Source organism: Rhea pennata, chromosome 4 (genome assembly GCF_028389875.1).
Source record: "Rhea pennata isolate bPtePen1 chromosome 4, bPtePen1.pri, whole genome shotgun sequence".
NCBI lineage: Eukaryota > Metazoa > Chordata > Aves > Rheiformes > Rheidae > Rhea > Rhea pennata.
The window spans coordinates 19834509-19856556 of NC_084666.1; the positions used below are offsets into that span (position 1 = coordinate 19834509).

General features: G+C 45.5%; 1 protein-coding gene across 1 annotated transcript; it reads right to left on the bottom strand.

Moving 5' to 3' along the window:
- Positions 1–350: 350 nt before the first annotated feature.
- Positions 351–19432, bottom strand: LGI2 (leucine rich repeat LGI family member 2). Its single transcript, XM_062574507.1, has 8 exons — positions 19209–19432; positions 19049–19120; positions 16142–16213; positions 12862–12933; positions 12204–12275; positions 10924–11093; positions 7118–7282; positions 351–4418 (listed from the first exon to the last, which is right to left on the bottom strand). The coding sequence occupies exons 1-8, from the start codon at positions 19430–19432 to the stop codon at positions 3601–3603; spliced, it is 1665 nt and encodes a 554-aa protein (XP_062430491.1). The 3' UTR covers positions 351–3600.
- Positions 19433–22048: the final 2616 nt, after the last annotated feature.

Sequence of the window (22048 nt, forward strand, 5' to 3'; positions counted from 1 at the left end):
ATTTTAAGTGCTGTTTTTTTGCTTTTGGGAACCTCTTCCTAATGAGGTGAACATGCTTTAAGAGGGCTTTTTTTATGGTCAATCGCTCACCCTCCGAGTGGATCACAGATGTGTACAGGAGCCCACTGGATACTTTGTCTTCTGATTTTCTGTGTTGACCTGTAACAGATGACAGGTGCAGGAAATAATTTGCCACTTTATGGCTGGCGTGAAGAGAGCTCACAACCCTGAACCACACATAAGCTCTACTTCCACAGCAGCCAGGGAAATCCGGTGTTCCTCTCAATTCAAGCAGGAACACATTTACTTCATGGTATGGATATTTTAACACACACAATGCACCATTATTAGTCTCATTTATTACCTTTTATTCATATACTGAAAGAGTACATACATGTGTCAGTAGCATAGATTACATAATTTCCTCTTTACTAAAAAAAAGCTAAATGTATATACAGCCTTAAAATGTTCCCACTGTAGCTACCATACTGTATTAAATGTACTTTTATATAAACTACTGCTCTTTACATAATTGTATGCATTTGAAAACACATTAAAAATTCCCAAGGGGCATGTTCCGTTATCCATTCTCACTGTCCTCTACTTTTCTGATGTTCTGACAGGCGCAGTAAATTATGGATATGCATAGTTTATTTACCACCCAAAGCAATTTATGTTACGGAATATAGGCCAGGGAGACAATACTATTGTTGCATTTGGAAAGGCAGAAAGAAAAAGTGTTTTAGGCGCTTAGTAACTGCTGTTATTTTGGCTGTAATCTGGAGCTCTTCCTTGGGAACAGGAAGAGCAGAACACGGTCCTTTTTGAGACACTGCCTTATTTAACTCTGCAAAATGTACTGTAACCCCTGTTCCTCACCGGCCGCTGCTTTTGCGCCCCCTCCTTGCTGCTTTGATGCCAGGACGGCCCTGTGCGGTACCTCGGCAGAAAGCGGGGTGGGTGCTGAGCCGGCGGTCTGGCTGGGGCTGCCGCACTCGGCTCTGCGGGCGGTGGCTGCCGGCCTGCAAAATCCATCCTCCACACTCACTTCTTCTGGTCCCATGTGGATGAGCTACACTCCCGTTGATCACTTTATCCTTTTCATTAAGCCCATCTCTGCAGAGACCTTTTTAATTTAATTCAACTTGATAGCCAAGTCCCAAAGCCCCTTGGCTCTCGAATAGTGCAATCATTTGCTACTGGATAGAAAAGCCCTTTTCCACCATCCTCTTGCCTTCCTTCTGATCAAAAATATCAAGATCCAGTTTCTTTAAACTAGCTTTTTACTTTTTGGACTTATGCCCTTGCTGAGTTAAGGGGCAGTGAGTCCGGAAAGAAAATACTAGCACACTGAGAAATGCCCCTCCTTGGCGGAAAAAATGACTGCAGCTAAACATGCACACTGGACAGAAAAGCAAAGAAAAATGCCTTCTGACAACACAGTTTAAAGAAGCTGCTTGCCAGCCGTATCCACTGCATAAGGAGAGGCTTTAAAAAGTAAACTGGGAAAACAGCAAGAAATTTCATTCACTGTCAGATATGCTAATCATATCTTAGTTTTGTGGAACTTGTTAGTTAAATCCTAGGAGAGCTACTGCCAAAACTTACTGCAGACCTTGCAGGTTTGCAAGATAAAGCCAGAGAGTATCTACTAGCCTGAATCATGGGACCTGACACCACATTAGGATTCAGAGGCAGAGCTCAATACTTCAGAGGGCTGGATTGGCTAAACTGTAGTTAAAAATAAAACCAAGGTGAGCACCTACATAATAAAAAATTAATATGGAATTTAAAAACACAGTAAAATGAATTATATCTCTGTCAGGCTAGGAATAATTTTTTCATAGCAGCTAGACAAAAGATGGTGAAAATTGGGCTGTTCCAGGTCACTGGTAGCTTATGACACCTCATGGGAGTCCTTGAGCACCACCTGTGTAGCACCATTCACATCTTGGCTGTTGCAAAGCCTGTGAGGAACATCTCTATCTGTGGTAACAGGGCATGTTTCTGCATGTCCAAGGCAAAAAAGTGAAGCTCAGGCAGCTCAGAGATGCTGCAATAGTCTTTGCTACAAAAGAATAAAGGTCAGCTTCATTTGCTCTGCTTGCTTTACACAAAGCCTTGCCTGTTATTCTCCAAGTCAGGAGTGCAGCAGAAACAGGCTCATGATAAAACAGGCTAATATGCTAATTGGTAGGAAAGTTTAAAGAAACGTATTGCATAAGTGAAACAAAAGAAGGCTCTGATATGGAGCTTTTTTGCATAAGGGTGTAAACAGCCTGGCAGAGGCTCTATGCATGCCATGACTGCCCTGTTAACGATGAGGGAATGTCTTCATCTGTAGCCACCCAAGACTTTTAAGAATACCCAATATAGCATGGTCTGTTCACATCCTGCTGTTCAGTCTGACTTTTTGCCTGGTGCCATGGCAAAAGACTGGAATGATCAAGAGGAAAATTTCTTTTTTGGAACCAGGGTTAGCTTGAAACAACTCCATCTGCCTTGATTTCAGAAGATTTGGTGACATCAAAGTAGCATTCAGATCTCAGACAGGAGATTATCCCCAAATATATCTTGTGATGACCCACACCTGGATTTATGGCTTGGGAGCTGTGCTGGAGTGAGAATTCTGGAGATTAAATCAGCTCACTGAGTGCAGAAGGGCTATGGCTCAGAGAACATGAACGCAGATGTATCTTTCAAACTAAATTTAAGCTGTACTTTCTAGAAGAACAGGAGATCACGACAAATTCCTTACTTGTTAAAATGCCCCAGAATCTCAGCAAGAAGAGTGTGACTGAGGGCCAAGTAAGATGTATTTCTGGAAAAGCTATTAATACATTATAAATCGGACTAAGCTTGCAGTTGATTTGCTCATGCCACCAAGCAGCTCTCTGTGACTTTCTGTCACTACTAACCTAACACTGTTAAGATCCCACAGTCCAGAAGTGACAGGCCCTTCTTTTCCTGGCTACCCAGCCATTGTGGGCTGGGCTATTTGTAATGCACAATTTGTTACTGAAATACCAATTAAGAGATACCAATGGCAGTAGATTATGACTTTCCCTTTGATGTGCAATGAATTAAAATGATGCCTTAGGCTTATAAACCACAAAGATTTTGAAGATGGATCTCAGGAGCCCAACAGAAAGCACATTTTGGAAAGCTGCTGTTCACTTTTACAGTCTATCAGCAACTATGCACAACTGCCTGGCATCTTAAGTATTACTACTGAGATGTTAGCTTACAAATCAAGACCATTTTTATGCTTTGTATGGCTTCCTCTCTGCTTTTTTAATGAGATCTCCAGTTTAAGGTAGTTTTCTGGGTAAAATTCAGATCAGTCTTTGATGTCAAAATTAATCCTAATGCATTGCACTCCCCTCTGAATGACTGCAGATGGTAAAGTATCTTTGAAGGAGGCTAAGATGGACATGTCATGCATTAACCAAGTAGATTCAATCCCTGATTAATAGGTAAGTTATAAAAGTCCAGAAAATGCTTTCACATTCCACAGGTGCACCCTATTTTTGGATGGGTATCTCTTTGTTTTGCTTGTGTATAAATGCCATTCTAAATGCATTACACTCCAGCAGCTTTTCATAAACTCAGGTCAATGATGATATGTTCAAATATTTGTGTGTTTCCTTTAAAACTAGAAGCAAAGAAAAAATCTCTTCGATCCGTTGACACAGCTGTGAAAGAACGCGGTGCTTGCACATAGATTTCTTTAAACAACCTAAAGAGCTTCTTCTCACCATCCCACTGGTATATCTGGGAGAAGGTATAGTCACTTCCCAAGGCTAGGTAGTAATTATTCTTAAAGGAGAAAGGCTGCAGTGTCATGGCTCCTCGGGAGGGAAGCGCCTGTATCTCCACAAACTGTTTACTATTCCATTTCATGACTCTGGAGTCACCAATGAATCTTGTGAGCGTGATGAACAGGTTATTTTCCATCCTAAAACTCTTCACAGCCAAGACATCCTCCATGTTAGGGATTTCACTGTGTGGGACAAACTTTTTTGAAACTTTGTTCCACTGGAGTATGATGGGAACCTGTGAGCGGCTAGAGAGGATTAAATGCGATTTCCCATCTATATCCAGAAACTCAGCATCAGTGTCCCTGAACCACTCATGAAGTGACTGGTAGGAGTAGAAACCTTTGTTATTCCACTTGTAGACTGTTGACAAACCTGCTTTAGAGCTATCCGCTATAACAAAAAACATCTCACTGTCTATCTTGAAAAGCTCTATATCATTTGGCTTGGAAATGCGAGATACTTCAATATCCTGGAATTTAACAAACTTTGTCCAGCTTTCGTCATACTTGTAAATGTGTGAGCCACCAAACAGCTGTGCCACCACCACAAAGACTTGGTCACCAACAAGAATGGCTTTACATCCCACTATGGACTGACCTATTGCCCAAAGAAAAAAAGCACATATATTAATATAATACAAAGCACATTTACGACACAGAGATTTGCGAAATCGCCCCATTCCTTGTTTCTTATCTTCACCTTGTCATAATTGTTTTTGTCTTTTACTAAATGCCACAAGAGCTTCTTTTCAGGCTGTATCATACACACCATTTTTATTTTCCGCTCAACAACTGGAAAGATGACTTCAGATGCTGGAACTATCACACCCCTTGAGGTTTGCAACTTTAATGCACACCTAAAACACTCATTCCTTTTTATCCAGAATACTTTTTCCTTCTTTGTTCAAGCTCCTGCCCTCTAATATCCAAAACAATTATTTGAGCCAGGTTTTACCACTCCAAAATAATAAGACTTGTTACTTCAAGACTCTGCAGGAATTTGGAATTGTCTTAATCTTGGAATGTCTGCCTTTCCAGTTTTGTCTTGCTCCAAAAAGGCAGACCCTCATTTTCATTACTGTAAATGTAAATATTGATGTATTCTATGAATACATCACCTGACAGCAAGATGAAAAGATAAACCTAACCTTGTTGTTTCTGTTAAAATTTTCCAAGAATTGAAATTTCAGATTTATGCTCAGCTCAAAACATTTAGGAAAAACGCCATTGCCAGACTAGATCAGATCAGGTTAAGCTCCATTCTGATAAATGTCAAATCGCTATATAAGACCTGCATCTAAAAGGATAACCACCAAACTATTTATTAAAGCACCTGTTACAAGAAAAAGAGGAATTCCTCTTTTAAACATACAGTTAAAATAGAGGTGTATCTGCACAGACTTTTCTATGCCTGCTCTGTCAAAGTCATTTCAGGAGATTTGCACTGGCATCTTAGATGGCCTGCTGTCCATGATTGTTTCAGATCTGACCTGTGATGATTTATCATCCTTCCAGGGCTAGTACTAGAGGATGGCTGAGACTTATCTGGAATACCATTAGGTATCCACTGTGTAGACATCCATACTTGAGCTGATCATCCAAGCTCCTTCTGGTCTAATCTAGTAAAAGAAAAAAAAATGCTTCTAGAATAGAATTCATCTGGCCTACTGCAGATGTCTCCTTTTGGAGAGGGCAAGAATGCCTCAGCCATCTCTGCGTATTGACTATAAAGGCAATCTTGACAAGTAGTTCAGGTCCATTTGCCCATGTTGTAGGAACAAAATTTGGACATCTGAATGCGAAACATACAGTTAGCAATGAAACTCTCCATGGAGTGTGTAGCTGGATCCTGAGCTCTACAAAATGCTCTTTAGACTCTGCAAAAGGCTCTTACCTTTGTGTACTCTGACAGAAGTCTCTAACTCACTTATATCTGGAGTCCAGAGCTTAAGCTCTGGCCTTCCAAAAACCCAGGTGTGTCATTTGAGAAATGAGTCTTGGTTCACATGCTGGGTGTGCAAAGGAGCCAGGACACAAGTCCTGAGTGGAAGTGTCTCCTAATCGTGCCATTCAGATGAAGGTGAAATACGTCTGGAAGACAAACTCACACAAATGAACTATTTCACCAGCTGTCTTGCCCAACTTTGCAAATGAGCTAAGCTCTCAACTTCATTCCCAGAGCTTGTCTAGAGCTCTGCTAGTGCTCTCTGATCCATCTGTTTCTGATTTTATATCCACTGGCATATATTTTTCCCTCATCTACCAACACATAATAGAAATTAAAATGCAAAATTTTCCATTTCCAAAACCTCTTGACAGAGAGGTAGCATCTTGTAGACTTTAGGTAGTGACACAAAGCTGATCTGAGGAGGTAGCTGTTTGCTGTCTTTGTGAACTTCCCAGAACACCTGCCGAAGACACAACAAGCTCTTTGTTACTGAGACTGCAAGGTAAGAAGTAATCTATCACATGTAATAAGGAACAGGAGGAAGGGATGCTTCATGGATAAATTTAGCTCCAAAGTCTTCAGAACTAAGCTTGAAGTGGCTGGGAAACCTGACAGCGTATAATAGCTCTAAAGACTCCCTCCCTGCTGCCAGCAGGCACAGCACTGATTGACTGAGCTTTGTATAGCACCCCAGATGTCAGCTCGGGACAGAACAGTTCCCAGCGTTAGAGAATCACCTGGTATCCACATGGGCTATTGTTTGGTAAGGAATCTGGCCAGGATGCAAATTTAGCAGCTTTCTAAATGTGGGAGTTTTATAGCACACCTATTTAGATAACAGCCATCACATAAATATTTCAATGTTATCTTCAGCTGTGGGACAAGCTTTCCTGACCTGCCTACCCTAGATGTACCCTCTGTATCTATTTCTTTCTGCACACAGATTATTTTTATATTCAGTTTTGTAGGCACTTGGGCAACAGCAAGGGCTTCTTTAACCTGTACTTTCACCAATAGCATAACATAGGCAGTGTGGAAGCTGGGCCACAGTGTGACATGCACAGCAAGCATCTGTGCCTTCAGACCTGTCTACAAGACCAGAACTCTCATATAGAAAAGAAAAAGCCTAGTTTGTGTGCTATAGTGAGCACACTATACATGTACTAAAAATATGTAGATGTACTCCATAAAATCATTCTTGTTCAAACCTTACACACTTTGAACTGCTGATTTCAGAGATTCAGGACAAAAAGTGTCAACTGGTTCCAATCTATGAATCTCCTCATCACAATTTCTCCTTGCGAAATGCCAGTAGTCTACCAACAACTGGAATCTCAGTGTTCGTATACCTGTGATATTGTCATAACTCCTGAAATTCATTTCAATGTGATCCCACTCCAGGACCATGCAGTTCTCCATGCTAGGCTGTGCAATGGCTACGAACACATCATTCTTAGAGTTGAATGTATCCACTGAAACTGACTGGTAGGGCAAAATCTGGTGAACGACAAAATCTAGAAACATACATTTATAACAGTTAGTATACATCCTGGCTGGAAACACAAAGCAAGTAGTTGCTGATTACAACCATTAACACTGAAAAACATTTTCAAGTGAAACATTCTGAATTTTGTATAACATGGAATTGTCAGTGCTCACGTGTCCTGCTTTAGGCATCATAAACTGCTCTGGAAAAATGTTTTCCAATGAGATCAAGATAGGTAAATAGTGCCAGAATGCTGATTTTTCACCTAGCTTGGCTGATACCAGCGAAATCAAGACATATTCATATGGTCACATGCCATCAAGAGAGAGGTTTCTTTCCCCTCAGCTGGAAGTTGCTTTCCCACCAAGTGAAACGGCTTTGCTAAAATCACTTTCAAGCTGAGAGGCAGCAACTTCCAGCTGAAGTCCAATAACTTGTTAAAACATGCAAATTTAATCACTTGCAATTTGTGTTATGCTAAATCAGGCAGAAAGTGAAACTGTATCTGAAGTTTGTCTGGGGACAAACCCATTTTGGCTAGACTATAGACAAAGCAGTGTAATCAAAAACTCAGTTAACATAACATAACATTTTATGGGACATTGTAAAGTATGTTCCAATATGACCAACCTGCAAATTACTATCTGGTGGAAAACAGATTCTAGATTCTAGAACCAAATTGGTCTTAATGGGTAGCAACCCATTAAGATTAGGAACCTAATACCCAAGTGCAAGATTTTTTTCTCAAAGAGTCTTTGTAGACTTAATTCTAAAGTTCATCTTGCACTAAGTCAATAGTCAGCTTACAGCCAAACTGGGTCAAAATATGGAAACTGCAAATATCAAATTTGATATTTGGACATACAGCTGGGCAAGATCATTAATTTTCAGAAAAAGAAATCAATACAGCAGAGTTGACACAGAAAAAACAGCATTTATAACATGCTTCATTCTAGAATGCGGCAGAAGACCTGAACTGAAGTTATATATAGATATACAGAAAAGGAAATGAATCTTCCACTAAGATGAAGTTTCTTTGCAGAAGCAGACGTGCCTCTGTATTAAGCTCCATTTACCACATACTATTCATTCCTCCTTCAGAAGGGCCTGAGCATCCAGGAATTCTGGTGAAATGTTAATTAAGTCCTCACTCTGATCCTTCATTTTGGTCCATTATAAAATAATTGCTTTCCAGTGAAGAACTTTACACTTATGCATGCTGGAAAGCTGTGCCCTTGAGGAGTTATACTTCTGGAGAATAAAGATAGACAACTACAACTGAGCAAATACACCAGACGCCACAGCTGCAAAAGAAATAACAGTCTCCATTCTTTGGGCGACATCTATAAATAGACCGTGCGCTTGATTCATAAATGCCAGTGTGAAAACAAGGAATTTATCTTCATTCGCACTGGGAAAATACTCCAGGACTGGAGAGAACTGACACGAAGGTAGGCAGAGAGTAAAAAAAGTAAGTGATAAATCATAAAATGTAACAGGAACTGATACAGTCACAGAAGATCAAAATGTATTTAAAATCTTGGGAAAAGCAAAAAAAAAAAAAAAAAAAAAAAAAAAAGGCAACAACCCAACCCAATCCCAGATCCAACACCGAAAGAAACACTTAGCACAACATCTGAACAGTTCTGAAACACTTCGAGGGCAGGCATATAGCACCTGTGAATTAAAGCAAGCCAGTTCATCTGTGAAAACCCACGGCTCCTTCAGCAACAACACAGCATTAACAAAGCTATTGTGATCGTACCTGCCATTGGGCTATCACTGGACGTGTAGGAGTGGCTAATTAAAATAGTAATCAGGAAGAAACCAGTAAGGTTGGAAGTGCCAGACACCAGCGCAGTCCGGAGTTGTGCAGCAGAGAGCTGCCGCCACGTCAGGCTTGCCGTGAACCTCGGGCTGCAGGGCTTGCTCTACTCTTAGACGCAGGAGAGGGAGGAGGAGGATGCTCTCCGCTCCCCTCCCTTTGCCAGCCATGGTCTACGCCACCTCCACCACCCGGCTGCCCCGGCTCCCACTGCCCCTTTGGCCCCTTTTCCTCAGGCTCTTCCCTTCGGTGCGGACGGTTATTCCAGCAGGGCCACCTGGGACCAGAAACGCCAGCCGTCCACCCTTCCCGACAGTGCGAGGGAGGCCGTCCCACCACGGAGGTGCCCGGGACCTCCAGCTTGCTCTTCGCAGAGGGTGAATGTGCCGAGGGAGAATACGGCGGAGCTGGCTCTTAATTCACAGTCTGCCTTATTTCCAGCAACTTCCCCGGTGCAGACAGCCTTAATAATGCATTTTGCCTAATGCACCTACTATTCCAGATATCTAGTCCTGATAACCTGGTATCTGTTACCTGCTATTACACTTGGTTAAACTTCACTTGGAGCAGGGCAAGGGAATGACATTAAAGATTATTTTTGCCTGTAGCAAATTTATGATTACATACACAGATATAAAGATGTGACAGAGGGCCAGTAGATCAGTAGAGCTCTGAGGATCAGGGAGATAAACTTTTTTTCTGCACAGATTTTGGTTAGTACAGTGTAATGTATTAAATCAGACAGAAGTAAAATAAAGCTCACTTTTACTTGGTACTTTTTCATCTCTGTGGATGGACATACACAGTAATGCAGCTTCAGCAGAGTTCATAGCATAGTGCCGAGTTATGTCACTCTTGGGTTTTTGATATCCTTTCACGGAGCAGATTATCACCATTTACCTCTGCTGCTTTCCTAACATATTTTTGAACTCTGAGTTCATTCTCTTTCCCTTTAATATATTGCCCTTGGATTGACTTTCATGCCTTGTCCTGAAACATTACAATACTAATAATCAACCTTTCTGTTATTTCTTTAGAAAAAAAGATTATAGCTGCTCTATCTCATTCTTGTTGACGGATGAGAACTCGAATGACTCTGATACTACTCTATAGAGAATAAAGGCAACGTGTTCTCATCAAATACATGAAAAACAGTACTGTTGAAGCTGATATTCTAATTGTATGATGTAGCTACATTCAAATACAGGTAACTGATGTTACATTTAGCCATGAATAAAAGCATAAACACATGCAAGTTTCTCTCCATTCCCCTCAGCATGCTCTACATTATCTAAAATAGAAATCAAGATCCTAAACAAGACAATAGCTGCAGCATTATTGGAAATTTCTCCCCAGTGTAATAGAGTTCCATAAAGAAGTGCTGGCAGTATTGCTGCCACATTTGACGCTATTAAATTGTGGCCTATTGAATAAAGATGACTGATGCAGCCACATTATCTAAACTTCTTTTCATTGCTATCTGCAAAATACAGAGATTTTGGGAAGCTCATCTGACATAACTGTATGGCTTTATTCCAGACAATAGAAAACATTTGGTGCTGAAAATTAAGACACAAAGTGAGTCATATTCAAGCCTTTTGGAAAAGGAACAGTTACAGCTCTTCTCCCATTATCACTTAATCCAAATAAAACCTCTACTTACTTTGGCTTTAAAATGTAATTTCTCATTCAAAGCCTGTTTTGGTATTCTAAAGTGCTTTGTATATAACCCTTTCTTCCCATCCCTCCCCTGTAGATCATACCTGTAGAAGCAAAATGGGTACAGGCTAAACTTCTGATATTTAACCATATTTAGTGTGCTTAGAAATATACATTCTTAATACCTGTAGCGGTGCATTCATAATCAAAACTTGTCACATCATTTAACTTCTTATCCTGATATTCTGCTGGACCAATGCACAGGACATCAGAAACAGTGGAATTTGTCATCTTTAACCACAAAAACAGCCACTTGGCTTTGCAGTCACACTCAAATTTATTTCCCCTTAAATCTCTAAAAAACACACAGAAATAAACATATTTGAAAAGGTTGATAGCAATATGAATACCATATAACTTAGCATCCTGACATATTGAATTTAAAACTATCTGATGTTTTGAACTGAGAACAAGACTTCTTTTTTGATTCTGAATCTCTTAGTATGTACAGGCCTCCATTGAAGTTTTGTCCTTGGGAAACAGCTTCAGCCTAGGAAATATGCCCAAGTATAATCTTAAGCATGGAAAATTGTGATTCATGTGCAAAGTCACTTACATATGTAAGTTTTCAAAGGATTAGGACTGTAACATAATAAATGCTCACAGTGTGGCTGTCTGCTGCAAGTCTGCCTCCCATCGTTCGCTGATGACATAGATAAATCCCATTGCTTCAACAAACTACTCCAGTGCTACTGGATGACAGAGTAGTCTTGTCAGGACAATTTCTGTGTTACATTAAAATACATGGATATTTGAAATAATAATGAAGGGCTTATGTCTTTGATGAGTCACTGCTGATGTGAAGTTTAGTCAGTGTAATATCCTCCCACCGAACTATTCAAGATTTCAAATACCATACCTGCTCTTCAATCCCCTGGCAATCCTTGTGGCTTACAATCATACTTTGCTATTTTGGAGAGCCAGGTCAAAAACAGGGGAAGCTGACTAGCTGCTTAGTTATACAAGATAACAGTAAGTCAGCAATGTGCTACCCATTGCACAAAAACAAAAGGAAAAATGATAATAACTTTTGCGGAAATACTTGAAGAAATAACAGGAAAAAATGTTCAGAGAAATTGTAATCTTAAAATGCAGGCTCCCTTTCACTAAACAGAACTTTCACTAAACCTTTCACTAACTTAAAAAATGTGCAAGACCAGAAAAGTACAATAATGCAACCTATGTGCAGTATCATGAAAAATAACAGTGATTTAAGAAACAGCAGTTATTTTAGGAGAGTCTACCAAGTAAATAACTTTAAAATGAGAAAAGTTAGAACCACAAAATGCACATTTATTTTCAGTGTGGATATCAGATACAGCGTCACACAAAAACACAGAACTTAAAACTCAAAGTAATAGAGTTACAATAACAGGCAGTCAATAGAAAGATTTTCATTACTTACAGTTCGATTAGTGAATGTAAATCACTGAAGACATCCCTTGGCAGAGCTTTAAGATGGTTATTGGCCAAAGAACTAGAGAAGAAAGTTAGAACTTGGTATCATTATTATTTTGACTTTTACAAAGTCTATCTTTACTTATATAATGTTAATTATCTTATACTGTAAAACTACTAGCACTGATAATACCTACTAGGAACATGCACATATTAATTATTCTCATTTGGGAATGCTGATTGCTTTGAGAGAGAAAAATGAAGCTGACAAAAAAAAAAAGAAAAAAAAAAGAGTAAAATAAACATTCCACCTGGAAAAAGCTTTGTAACACTCACAGCAATCATTGAACACACTGAAAAGAAGCAGGAACGTTAATCACAAGCATGCGACACCAAGCTGGTATCAGTGGCAGCGTCCACAGGTAAGGGCTGCACTTATGTCCTAACATAAGTGTGCACTGGCACCTGAACATGCCGTGGTGCTGCCAGGGCAGGAGTTTTTTAAAAGGACGCTTTTTAAATTTGTGGAAAGCAATTATTAACAGTCTGAGGTAGCTGACAAACAGAGATAAAGGGAAATGCTCTATGTGGCATGAAAACCAGTTATCTGCACCAAAGAGTTTTGTTTGAGTACAAATTACTCTACTAACTGTTAAATAACTTACAGGTGAGTCAGGTCTCGAAGGCCACGAAATGCATTTCTTGAAATGGTTTGAATTTTGTTTCCTTCAATGAATCTAGACAAACAACAAGTATTTTTAAAAAGATTTTAATTAGCACTGTAATTAGCACCAGTGGTACTTTAACCTATGGCCTCCAAGCTCAGCAGGTTCCTGGGTAGCCCCTTCAGACTTAGAACTGAGGAAGCCTCAGTGCAGTCACTCACATTCCCTTTTCCCCTTTCCTCTGGTAAAACACAAGGAATGATGCAGGTATCAGGCAGTGCAAGAGAGAGCACACGACAGAAAGATCCACCAGAGGAACAAAATGAACAAACCAAATAAAAAAGTTATTCCTCTATTACTTAATCCTCCTATGCAGTTTGGTGTGTGAGGAAAGAGATCTGGGGAGGAGAAGCTTTTGAGATGGACTTTAGATGGATCTAAAGTCCTACCTTCCTTTCACAAATTGCCCATATTTTAAAATCACAGGGCAGCAGAGAGGTGCAAGTGCTTCACAGGCTGCAGACGCCAGATAACTCTGCTCAGGGGAGCTAATGCTTGGGCAGCGCTGAGGGTGCCCAGGCTGCTGCACAGAGTGCCGTCTCCATACCCATAAAGCCAGCAGGCTCTCGGGCCACTGTCACTGCAGTGAGGTGGACTGCAGCTATGTACTCTCCAAAAGAGTGGAAAAATGGCAAGACTGCTGCCAAAAGCCTCGCTTTTCTCCATGTTGCCACATGTCACCTCTCTCTAGCATGGACACCACCTCTGCAGGACACGCACAAGTCACAGCCCCGACCTCCATGGAAATAATAGTCACCTATTGATTGCAGGAGGGTGCTGCTATTCCTGACTGCACATCAGCATTTAAAGGAAGAGCTGATATTTGAGCATCTTGTTCCCAGAGCAGCTGAGGACACCTCTGTAAATACAAGATCAGCCTGGCCAAGCAGGTTTGGGTGGCAGCCCAGGGACCATCAAGATATTGCATGGTACAGGTGTACCCAGATGCAGAAAAACACATAGTGACTTTGAAAAGTTTAGGGGATGAAAGTGTTTCCCTTATTCCTATGCAGGTAAAATGGCACAAGTCCAGGTCTCTTCTTGAGAGAGCCAAGGGGGGCTGCAGCCCTTGTGAAGATGCAGGAGATGAAGTGCCCTGGGTCCAGACAGAGCCAAAACCCTTCGTGAAGTGTTGTGGCCCCTTCCTGCACACAGTGGGTGCAGATGAGATGTGTCCACATGGAGGATGCCCGAAGAGGGTCAGCCATCCTCCGTTACGAGGCCACCTCAGGACATGAATTCAATCGGCAGAGCAGACAGCCAGATCGCTTCCCGATATGGCACCTCGGCAGTGGCTGCTCCTCCTTGCCCAGCCTTGGCATCCCGGCACACTGCCAGCTTGCCAGCAGTGCAAATAAACACGGCTCTGCTGGACACACTGCAGATAGATGATGGACACTGTGCTGGGACTCAACAGCTTGGTGGATTTGTGTCATTTGTGGATTTGTGGATTTGCTGTGGGTGTGATGTATGGGCATATGCTGTGGATGCTGCCCAGCTGCTCTTCACTTAGAGTCTGCGCTTTGTGCACAAAGAAACTTCTTGTTCTTGTTTGTCAGCAGGGTTTCCTCTCCCTCTGTAACAGCTAATCATTGATAACAACGAGGCATGAGTTACTAAAGCTCTAATGGTGTTACTCACAGTATGGGAAGGGGGGGGGGCGGAAAGAAAGAGAAGAAAGGCAAAAAGGCTGCTCGCTCTCAGTTCCCAGAAGGCAGAGGTCAGATCTGCTGGCAGGAGGAAGTACTTTGTGGCATTGGCAGGGAGAATGACAACAACCATGAACTGAGAGCTCTTGTTTGGCTGTTACCAAAGAGGATTGAAATTGTAAGGTTTTAATCAGCCTTAACTCTGTTCCCCAGTTTGCAATTAGCTACCAGGGGCAGGAATTTTCCCTGTGATCAGCTGAGAAGGGGCAGGATGTTTTTTTTGGTCTGCCTACAGTTGCCAATGCATCTGTCAGCAGAGCACACGCTACTGCCACAAGCTCCATTTTAGGCTCATGAGCACCTGAATGCTTAAGCAAGTCAATATTGAAACAACGTAAGAATATTTGCAGGGTTTTTTCCTTTTTTGAACATTCTGCAAATTACTGTTTTTACAGGTAGACACATAGGAGAAAAAGATTAGACAACTCTTGCTAGCACTGAAAAATCCAGATGTAGCTGAATCACGTATTTCAGCATATACCATTTACCATAAGCCACTTCCTCTCAGTCTGTTATTCCTATCGTTGGCTACTTCTCACAGTCTATTAGTCTTGAATATACCCCATCTTAACACCTATTCTCCTATAAGAATTTAGCAAGAGTCAGTTTTATGTACACTGTTTTTCTAGAGAAGACAGAGTTTTCCACAGTTACCTTTCAGCACAGAAAGATGGGTGGAAAGATTAATCTTTTGCAGATCACATTCAGAGTTTAAAAACATACCAGCTCATTTCCGGTAACACAGAGAAATGGCAGTCCTTTGGAGTATGAAGTGAGGACAACCTGGTACCAGGACTAATACTTTTTTTAAAAGAAAAAAGGGTGACCTAAAAAAAAAAAAATTGGGAAATGAAAGTAATGTAAAAAACAATGAAGAAGCGAACTAAGTTAAGAAGAGGAAAGTTAAATAAATTTAAATAAAAATATAAATAAGAATATAAATAATTACAATATTTTACATTATATGAAATATATGCTTATATATTCATATATTCATAATTATTTATACCATAAAGATAAATGCCACGGGCATTAAATGAGATACTAAAACAAAGGGGAAGTTGGAGAGGAAAGGTGGGGAAAGAGAACCAGTCTGGTGACCAGGGTTGTTCTGGGCAGTACAGACACTCTGCAACTCATCTTCAGGGTGATGACAGGCAGAAGAGGTTTCAACAACTCTTTCCCGAGACTCAAAACTCCTTGACCATGACAGCACTGTTCTGTAAATCCAGGACAAGTTCTTGCTCAGCAGGACTTTTTCAGTGTACTGTAATTACACAGAGCCATCTTGCATTCATGGCATATTTTTAAAAAATCCACTGCAACCTCTAAAAAAAAAGAATGGTAGGCAACCATAAAGGACATTCGCACAGAAATGGAATATAAATCCTCTCTTTCCACTGCTCCTGCTAATCACAGAAAGGACTATTTCACCAAGGCAGGAGTCTAAGCAACTTAGCAAAATATCTTGACTTATGAAGGATAGGGGAATCATAAAATACCAAACTTACAGGTATTCTAGATGGAAGAGACCAGCAAAGGCATCATCTCGGATAACAGTGAAGGAGTTAGAGTTCAGCAAGCTGAAAATGGAGAGCAGGTGTTAGGAAAGTATATTAAAACTTGATACCCCGGATTATGCTAGTTGTGTTTACTGACCGTGACTAATCTTACTGACTCCAGCCCATATTGTCCCATCGATGCAGCGCACAAAATACTATGAGACTACTGCTGTCAGCTCCAGGTGCTGCCTTGGCCCCCTCTACATCTTCAAGGACAAAATACAGCTGCACGGGAACAGCTGTCACCAGAGCTTCGACAGCGAGGTCTGGGAGAAAGAAGCTACAGAGAAGCTCTACCAGCAAAGCTCCTTCTCTGCTCCATCAAAGCACAAAGGTAAACGATCTCCAATATTTATGTTTAAAGGGAAAAACTGCTACCTCATTTCAAGAAAACTGCAAAACTTCTTATTCAGCCCCAAAAACAAATCCTACTCAACAGAAATCATTTCTGTGCAATCTCACCAGAATTTTCAGCTGCAAGTGAGTATGTCACATTAATCGTTCTACTGTAGCCACTTATTAATCCTCTTTCTGTATGGCTTTAGGCATTTTACTAAAATTAATTTAGAAGACTAATGAACATGAAATGCAAACTTTCTCTGTGATCCCAGTTATTATGCTAATACTAGACAAATGCTTCTTAAATTATCCCAAAGAAATCTGAGAAAGATTCAGACTGCAATCAAAAATAAATCCTTGCATTACTATTTTACCATGGCTGCTGCCACAGCAGATAGTCCTGATGCATGAAAGTGCTCAGCTCCGCATTTATTTCTTCTGTAATTTAATCATTCGTTTTCTCATACAAACTTACAAATTATGCTAACAAAAAATCTGTCAGGGCCCACACTGGTGGTGGTGGTCACAACCCCACCTCACCCGCGCATCCTCAGCTACTACAGAAAATGAAATGGGCAACTTCTGCCTTGCTCACCACCTGCCTATCCCCACTCCCGCGCCACACAACTCAGAATTTCTTCATGGAAATCCAGTACGTCTAATGAAAATGGATAATGTTCTACAACTTTTCCCACTATCCAAAAGAATTCCCTAATTTCCTGTATTCCATCCACCCTTTCCCTCAGACCACTCTCTGATTCATCAAAGTGGCATAGGTCTGGTGTTCCCCTCATTCCTGGGCGGGCAAAGTCCTCCTCCCCTCTGCCCCAAGCACTGCACTGGCCTGAGCTCCAGAATTTGGTTTGGGACTCGGTTTATGCTCAAACACTCTGGGGAAATCCTCTATTTCCCTGGGGAGAGCAGAGCAGGCATCCTAGGAGCACGCTCCAGTCTCAGTCCCGACCCCCTGCTTCCAACGGATGTGGGCCAGAGACCACCAGTTTTTCCTTCCCCAGGCAAGACCTTTACCTATGAAAGGTTAGAGAACACATCTTACATTAGAAAACACATTAACACAACGGTAAAGGTAATTTTCCCATTTGCCACATCGGGACAGCTGCATTTAGAACTGAGGTGGTTAATGAGGTCGGTTTTCGCAGGACAAGAGGCAATGGGCAGAAATTGAAGCATAGGAAGTTCCGCCTGAACGTGAGGGGGAATTTCTTCACTGCGAGAGTGACGGAGCACTGGAGCAGGTTGCCCAGAGAGGTGGTGGAGTCTCCTTCTCTGGAGATCTTCAAGGCCTGCCTGGATGCAACCCTGTCTACCGTGCTCTAGGTGACTGTGCTGAGCAGGGAGGTTGGACTAGATGATCTCCAGAGGTCCCTTCCAGCCTTACTGATTCTATGGTTCTATGATTCTCGCCTAACACGTCTTCTCATCCTAAACACTGCCAAATTCACCAGCCTTCTCCGCCCAGGCTGCGTTGCCTGGCGCTCTGTTAAAGCAGGTGAAACCCTCCACCCAGCCTTTCTCCCCGCGTTTCCCGTGGGATGCTGCGGAGGGGGGTGCGGGCCCTACAGCGAGACCGCCGTCGCCCTCCCACGTGCTTCCAGCACTCTCGCCGAAGGCTCGTTTTAATGCACAGATCCGCGACCCCTCGCGTGGATCTCTGCCCGGCCTCACGTGTCTCTAACGGAGTTTTCCTCTCCGCCTGGCTTAGGCGGGCTGCCCGGGGCCGGCCGGGCATCGAGGTGCCCATCGAGGCGGCCCCAGCGGCGGCGGCGGCTCCGCGCCCTGCCCTCCGCCCCCCACAGCCCCATCGAGGCGGCCCCAGCGGCGGCGGCTCCGCGCCCTGCCCTCCGCCCCCCACAGCCCCATCGAGGCGGGCCCGGGCACGCGGCGGCTCCGCGCCCTGCCCTCCGCCCCCCACAGCCCCATCGAGGCGGCCCCAGCGGCGGCGGCGGCTCCGCGCCCTGCCCTCCGCCCCCCACAGCCCCATCGAGGCGGGCCCAGCGGCGGCGGCGGCTCCGCGCCCTGCCCTCCGCCCCCCACAGCCCCATCGAGGCGGCCCCAGCGGCGGCGGCTCCGCGCCCTGCCCTCCGCCCCCCACAGCCCCATCGAGGCGGGCCCGGGCACGCGGCGGCTCGAGCCGCGCCACGCGGCCGACGGCCACGCGCGCGCCGTCCAGTGACTCGCCTCGGGCCGGCGGGGCTGCGCGCGCGGCCCCGCGGCCCCTCGGCGGCTGCCCCGGGGGGCCGATCCGGCACCGCCGGGCGCGCTGCGGCCGCGCTGGCCCCTGGACGCCCACTGGTGTCCGCCCTCCCCAGCAGTGAGCCTCCCCGCGAGGCTCACGGGCGCGCGCGGAGCGCGAGGGGTCGACCCTGCCCCGCGCCTCGCCAGCCCGCGCCTCAGGCAGCCCCGCGCGAAGGGGGCGGGCAGCCTGCCCCCCGCCCGCGGGCGGGAGGGGGCGAGGTGCAGCCCGGCGCCGCGCCGGCCCCGCGCTGCGGTACTTACAGCAGCTGCAGCGAGGGCAGGTGGGAGAACATCCTGTCCTTGACTTCGGAGAAGGTCCCGTTTACCAGGCTCCTGGGGGAGGAGAAGTGAGGAGGCGCCGCGGGCAGAGGAGCCCCCGCGGCCCCGCGCCGCGCCGCGCCGCGCGCACTCACTCACTCACAGGGAGCCGAGGTCGGCGGGCAGGCTGCGCGGCGGCCCCGCCGCCCCCACGCACAGCGCCGACTCCCGCCAGCAGCTGCAGGGCGGCGCGCAGCGCGGCGGCGGCCTCCGCGCCGCGGCGGGCGGCAGCAGCGCGGCGGCGGCGGCCGCCAGCGCCAGCAGCCGCAGCGGCCCCCTCGCCGCCGCCATGCCGCCCGCGGGCGGCGCGCTCCCGCCCGCTGCCATCCGCGCGACTGTGCGCGGCCGCCGCCGCCGCCGCGGGGCTCCGCCCGGCCCGGCCCGGGGGCGGGAGGGGGCCGGCGCTGCCCGCGCCCGTGGCCCGGGGGCGGCGGGGCGGCGCCCGCTGCTGCGCGGCCGCCGCGGGGGGAGCTGCGCCGCGGGCGGGGGGCGGCGGCGGCTTGGCCGCAGGTTTCGCCGCCGGAGCTGCCCGCTGCTGCCGAGCGGCCCCTGCGCCCCTCCCGGTCCCCTCCCGGCCCGGCCTGCCTCGGCCCGGCCTGCCCCATGCGCCCCGTGCTGCCCCATCCCGCCCCACGCACCCCCTCCTGCCTCGGCCCGGCCTGCCCCACGGGCCTCAACCTGCCTCGGCCCGGCCTGCCCCATCCCGGCCCATCCCGCCCCACGCACCCCCTCCTGCCTCGGCCCGGCCTGCCCCATCCCGGCCCATCCCGCCCCACGCACCCCCTCCTGCCTCGGCCCGGCCTGCCTCACGCCCTCCTTCTCCCCCGATCCCAGCCCGTCTGGTCCCATGCGCCCCATCCTGCCTCGGCCCGTCCTGCCCCACAGGCATCAACCTGTCTTGGCCCGTCCTGCCCCACAGACCCCAACCTGCTTCCTCCCATGCTGCCCCACACACCCCATCCCAACCCATCCTGCCCCAGCCCAGCCCACCTCACATACCACATCCCAAACCATCCTAGTCCATCCTACCACACACACACACCCCATCCCAACCCAACCACCCCATCCCACCTCTCACACCCCATCCCAACCCGTCTCATCCCAACCCATCTCATTCCATTCTGCCACAGGCACCCCATCCCAACCCATCTCGTCCCGTCCTGCCTCATCCCGTCCCAACCCCTTCCACCCAACGCACCCCCTCTCAGCCCATCCCGCCCATATGCCTCAGCCCATCCCAGGCACCCCATCCCAATGCATCCCGATGCATCCCAGCCCAACCTGACTGATGCACCCCATCCCACCCCACATGCCCCAACACTCATTGCGGGCTGTGTCATTCTCTGACAGCGCTTTTTTGTCGGGAGGAAAGAACAAAATTACAGACTAGAAACTTAACCAAGCAAGCTCTTAATTGCAGAATTAAGACTGGATCCTTATCTGAACTGTAATCTTGCAGTTTTTTAATCTAGTTATTCTCCAAGATGGGAAGAGGTAGTTTTACCTCATGAGGGTGAGACCTGTGTAAACATAGGCTTCTGTTCACCAGAATGTGGAATGAAAAGTGTGAAGAATTTATTTATTGATGACCTAGAAATTACTCGCTTTCTTTCACTTTTTGCAGAATCTGCGTTCAGAAGATTAGTTTGATATATAGCTAAACTTTAATTTAGGGTCTGAGTATTTTAGTGGGGGGGGGGGTGTCAAAATTTACTTTAAAAATTAAAAAAATAAATGTGGCTGAAATGCTACCACCTCTCTGAGCAGCTTGTTCCAGTGTCTGAGCATTCTCACTGAGAGATTTTTTTTCCCCCTCGTATCTAGCCAGGATTGCCATTGCTCAGCGTGGGTCTGTTGCCTCTCACCATTTTACTGTGCAACTCCAGGAAGATTTTTCTCCTCTCGTTAGGTAAGACAGCGAAGAGCCTTCTCTTCCCCATGCTGAGCACAGCTCTCAGCCTCTCCGCCTAGGTATAACCCCACAGGAAGCAAAAGTTCAGAACGTAATAGCTTAATTAGCAGGTTAATTCTTTTGTGGTCTGATTGAGTAGAAACAAGATAGAAAATGATATGCAGTCAGGGTTGTTCCCGTTTTTCTTTGTTTTGGTTCATGATTGCTTTATACTGAGGTCACTGTAAAGCATTAAAAAAATGACAAGAAAGCTGCCAGGAATAAAAAAAAAGAACAGTGCTAATTTCCTTAAATAACAGCAAAGTTGTGATGATTCCATGAACCAGAAAAAAGTGTCACCCAAGGTGGCCGTTTCAGGCAGGCTCACCCTGTGCAAGCATCCCGGTAGCACTAGGCACCGTGTCAGGAAACAGCCTCAGGTTTGGTGATGCTACAGTTTTAAATGCCTGCATATTCCACATTGGTATGTAAAGCACCTTCTGTAAAAGTGTACACCTTTTCCATGCCAAAGACTTTATGATCCAAAAGCGCAATTCTGTGACTTTTACTCGTGCTGAGCTGTTTCGTGCAGACCTTTAACAATCCCAGGATGCTTCTCCGTGGGGAACATTATTTATATGATATTACTGACTGCAGCTAATTTTCCAGACAAGGTATTTTCTGCTTTAACTGCAGTTTATTTGGGGATCCTCTCCCCTTCTGCGGGCAAGAGGAAGAAGGCTCTTCTGTCGTTTTTTGCAGCGGAGGAGTTTCATGCAGCTGCACCATTTCTGGTCTGCTGGGCAAGGGGGTTCAGGCCATCTCTCCGTGGGGGCAGAGGCACTGCTGGAGCCTCTGCTGGGAACGGGAGGAGGATGACGTGGAAGGAGAGGCAGGTGCGGTGGTGGCGAGGTGCTGCATGGCAGGAAGCCGTGCACGAGCTGGGGGGTCCTGGGGCTGAGGAGGGAGCCTGGAGCACCAGCAGGACACAGCGGACAGCCCTGGCTTGCTGAAATTGAAAATGAATAATTGTTTCTGAACGTTCAAAGCAC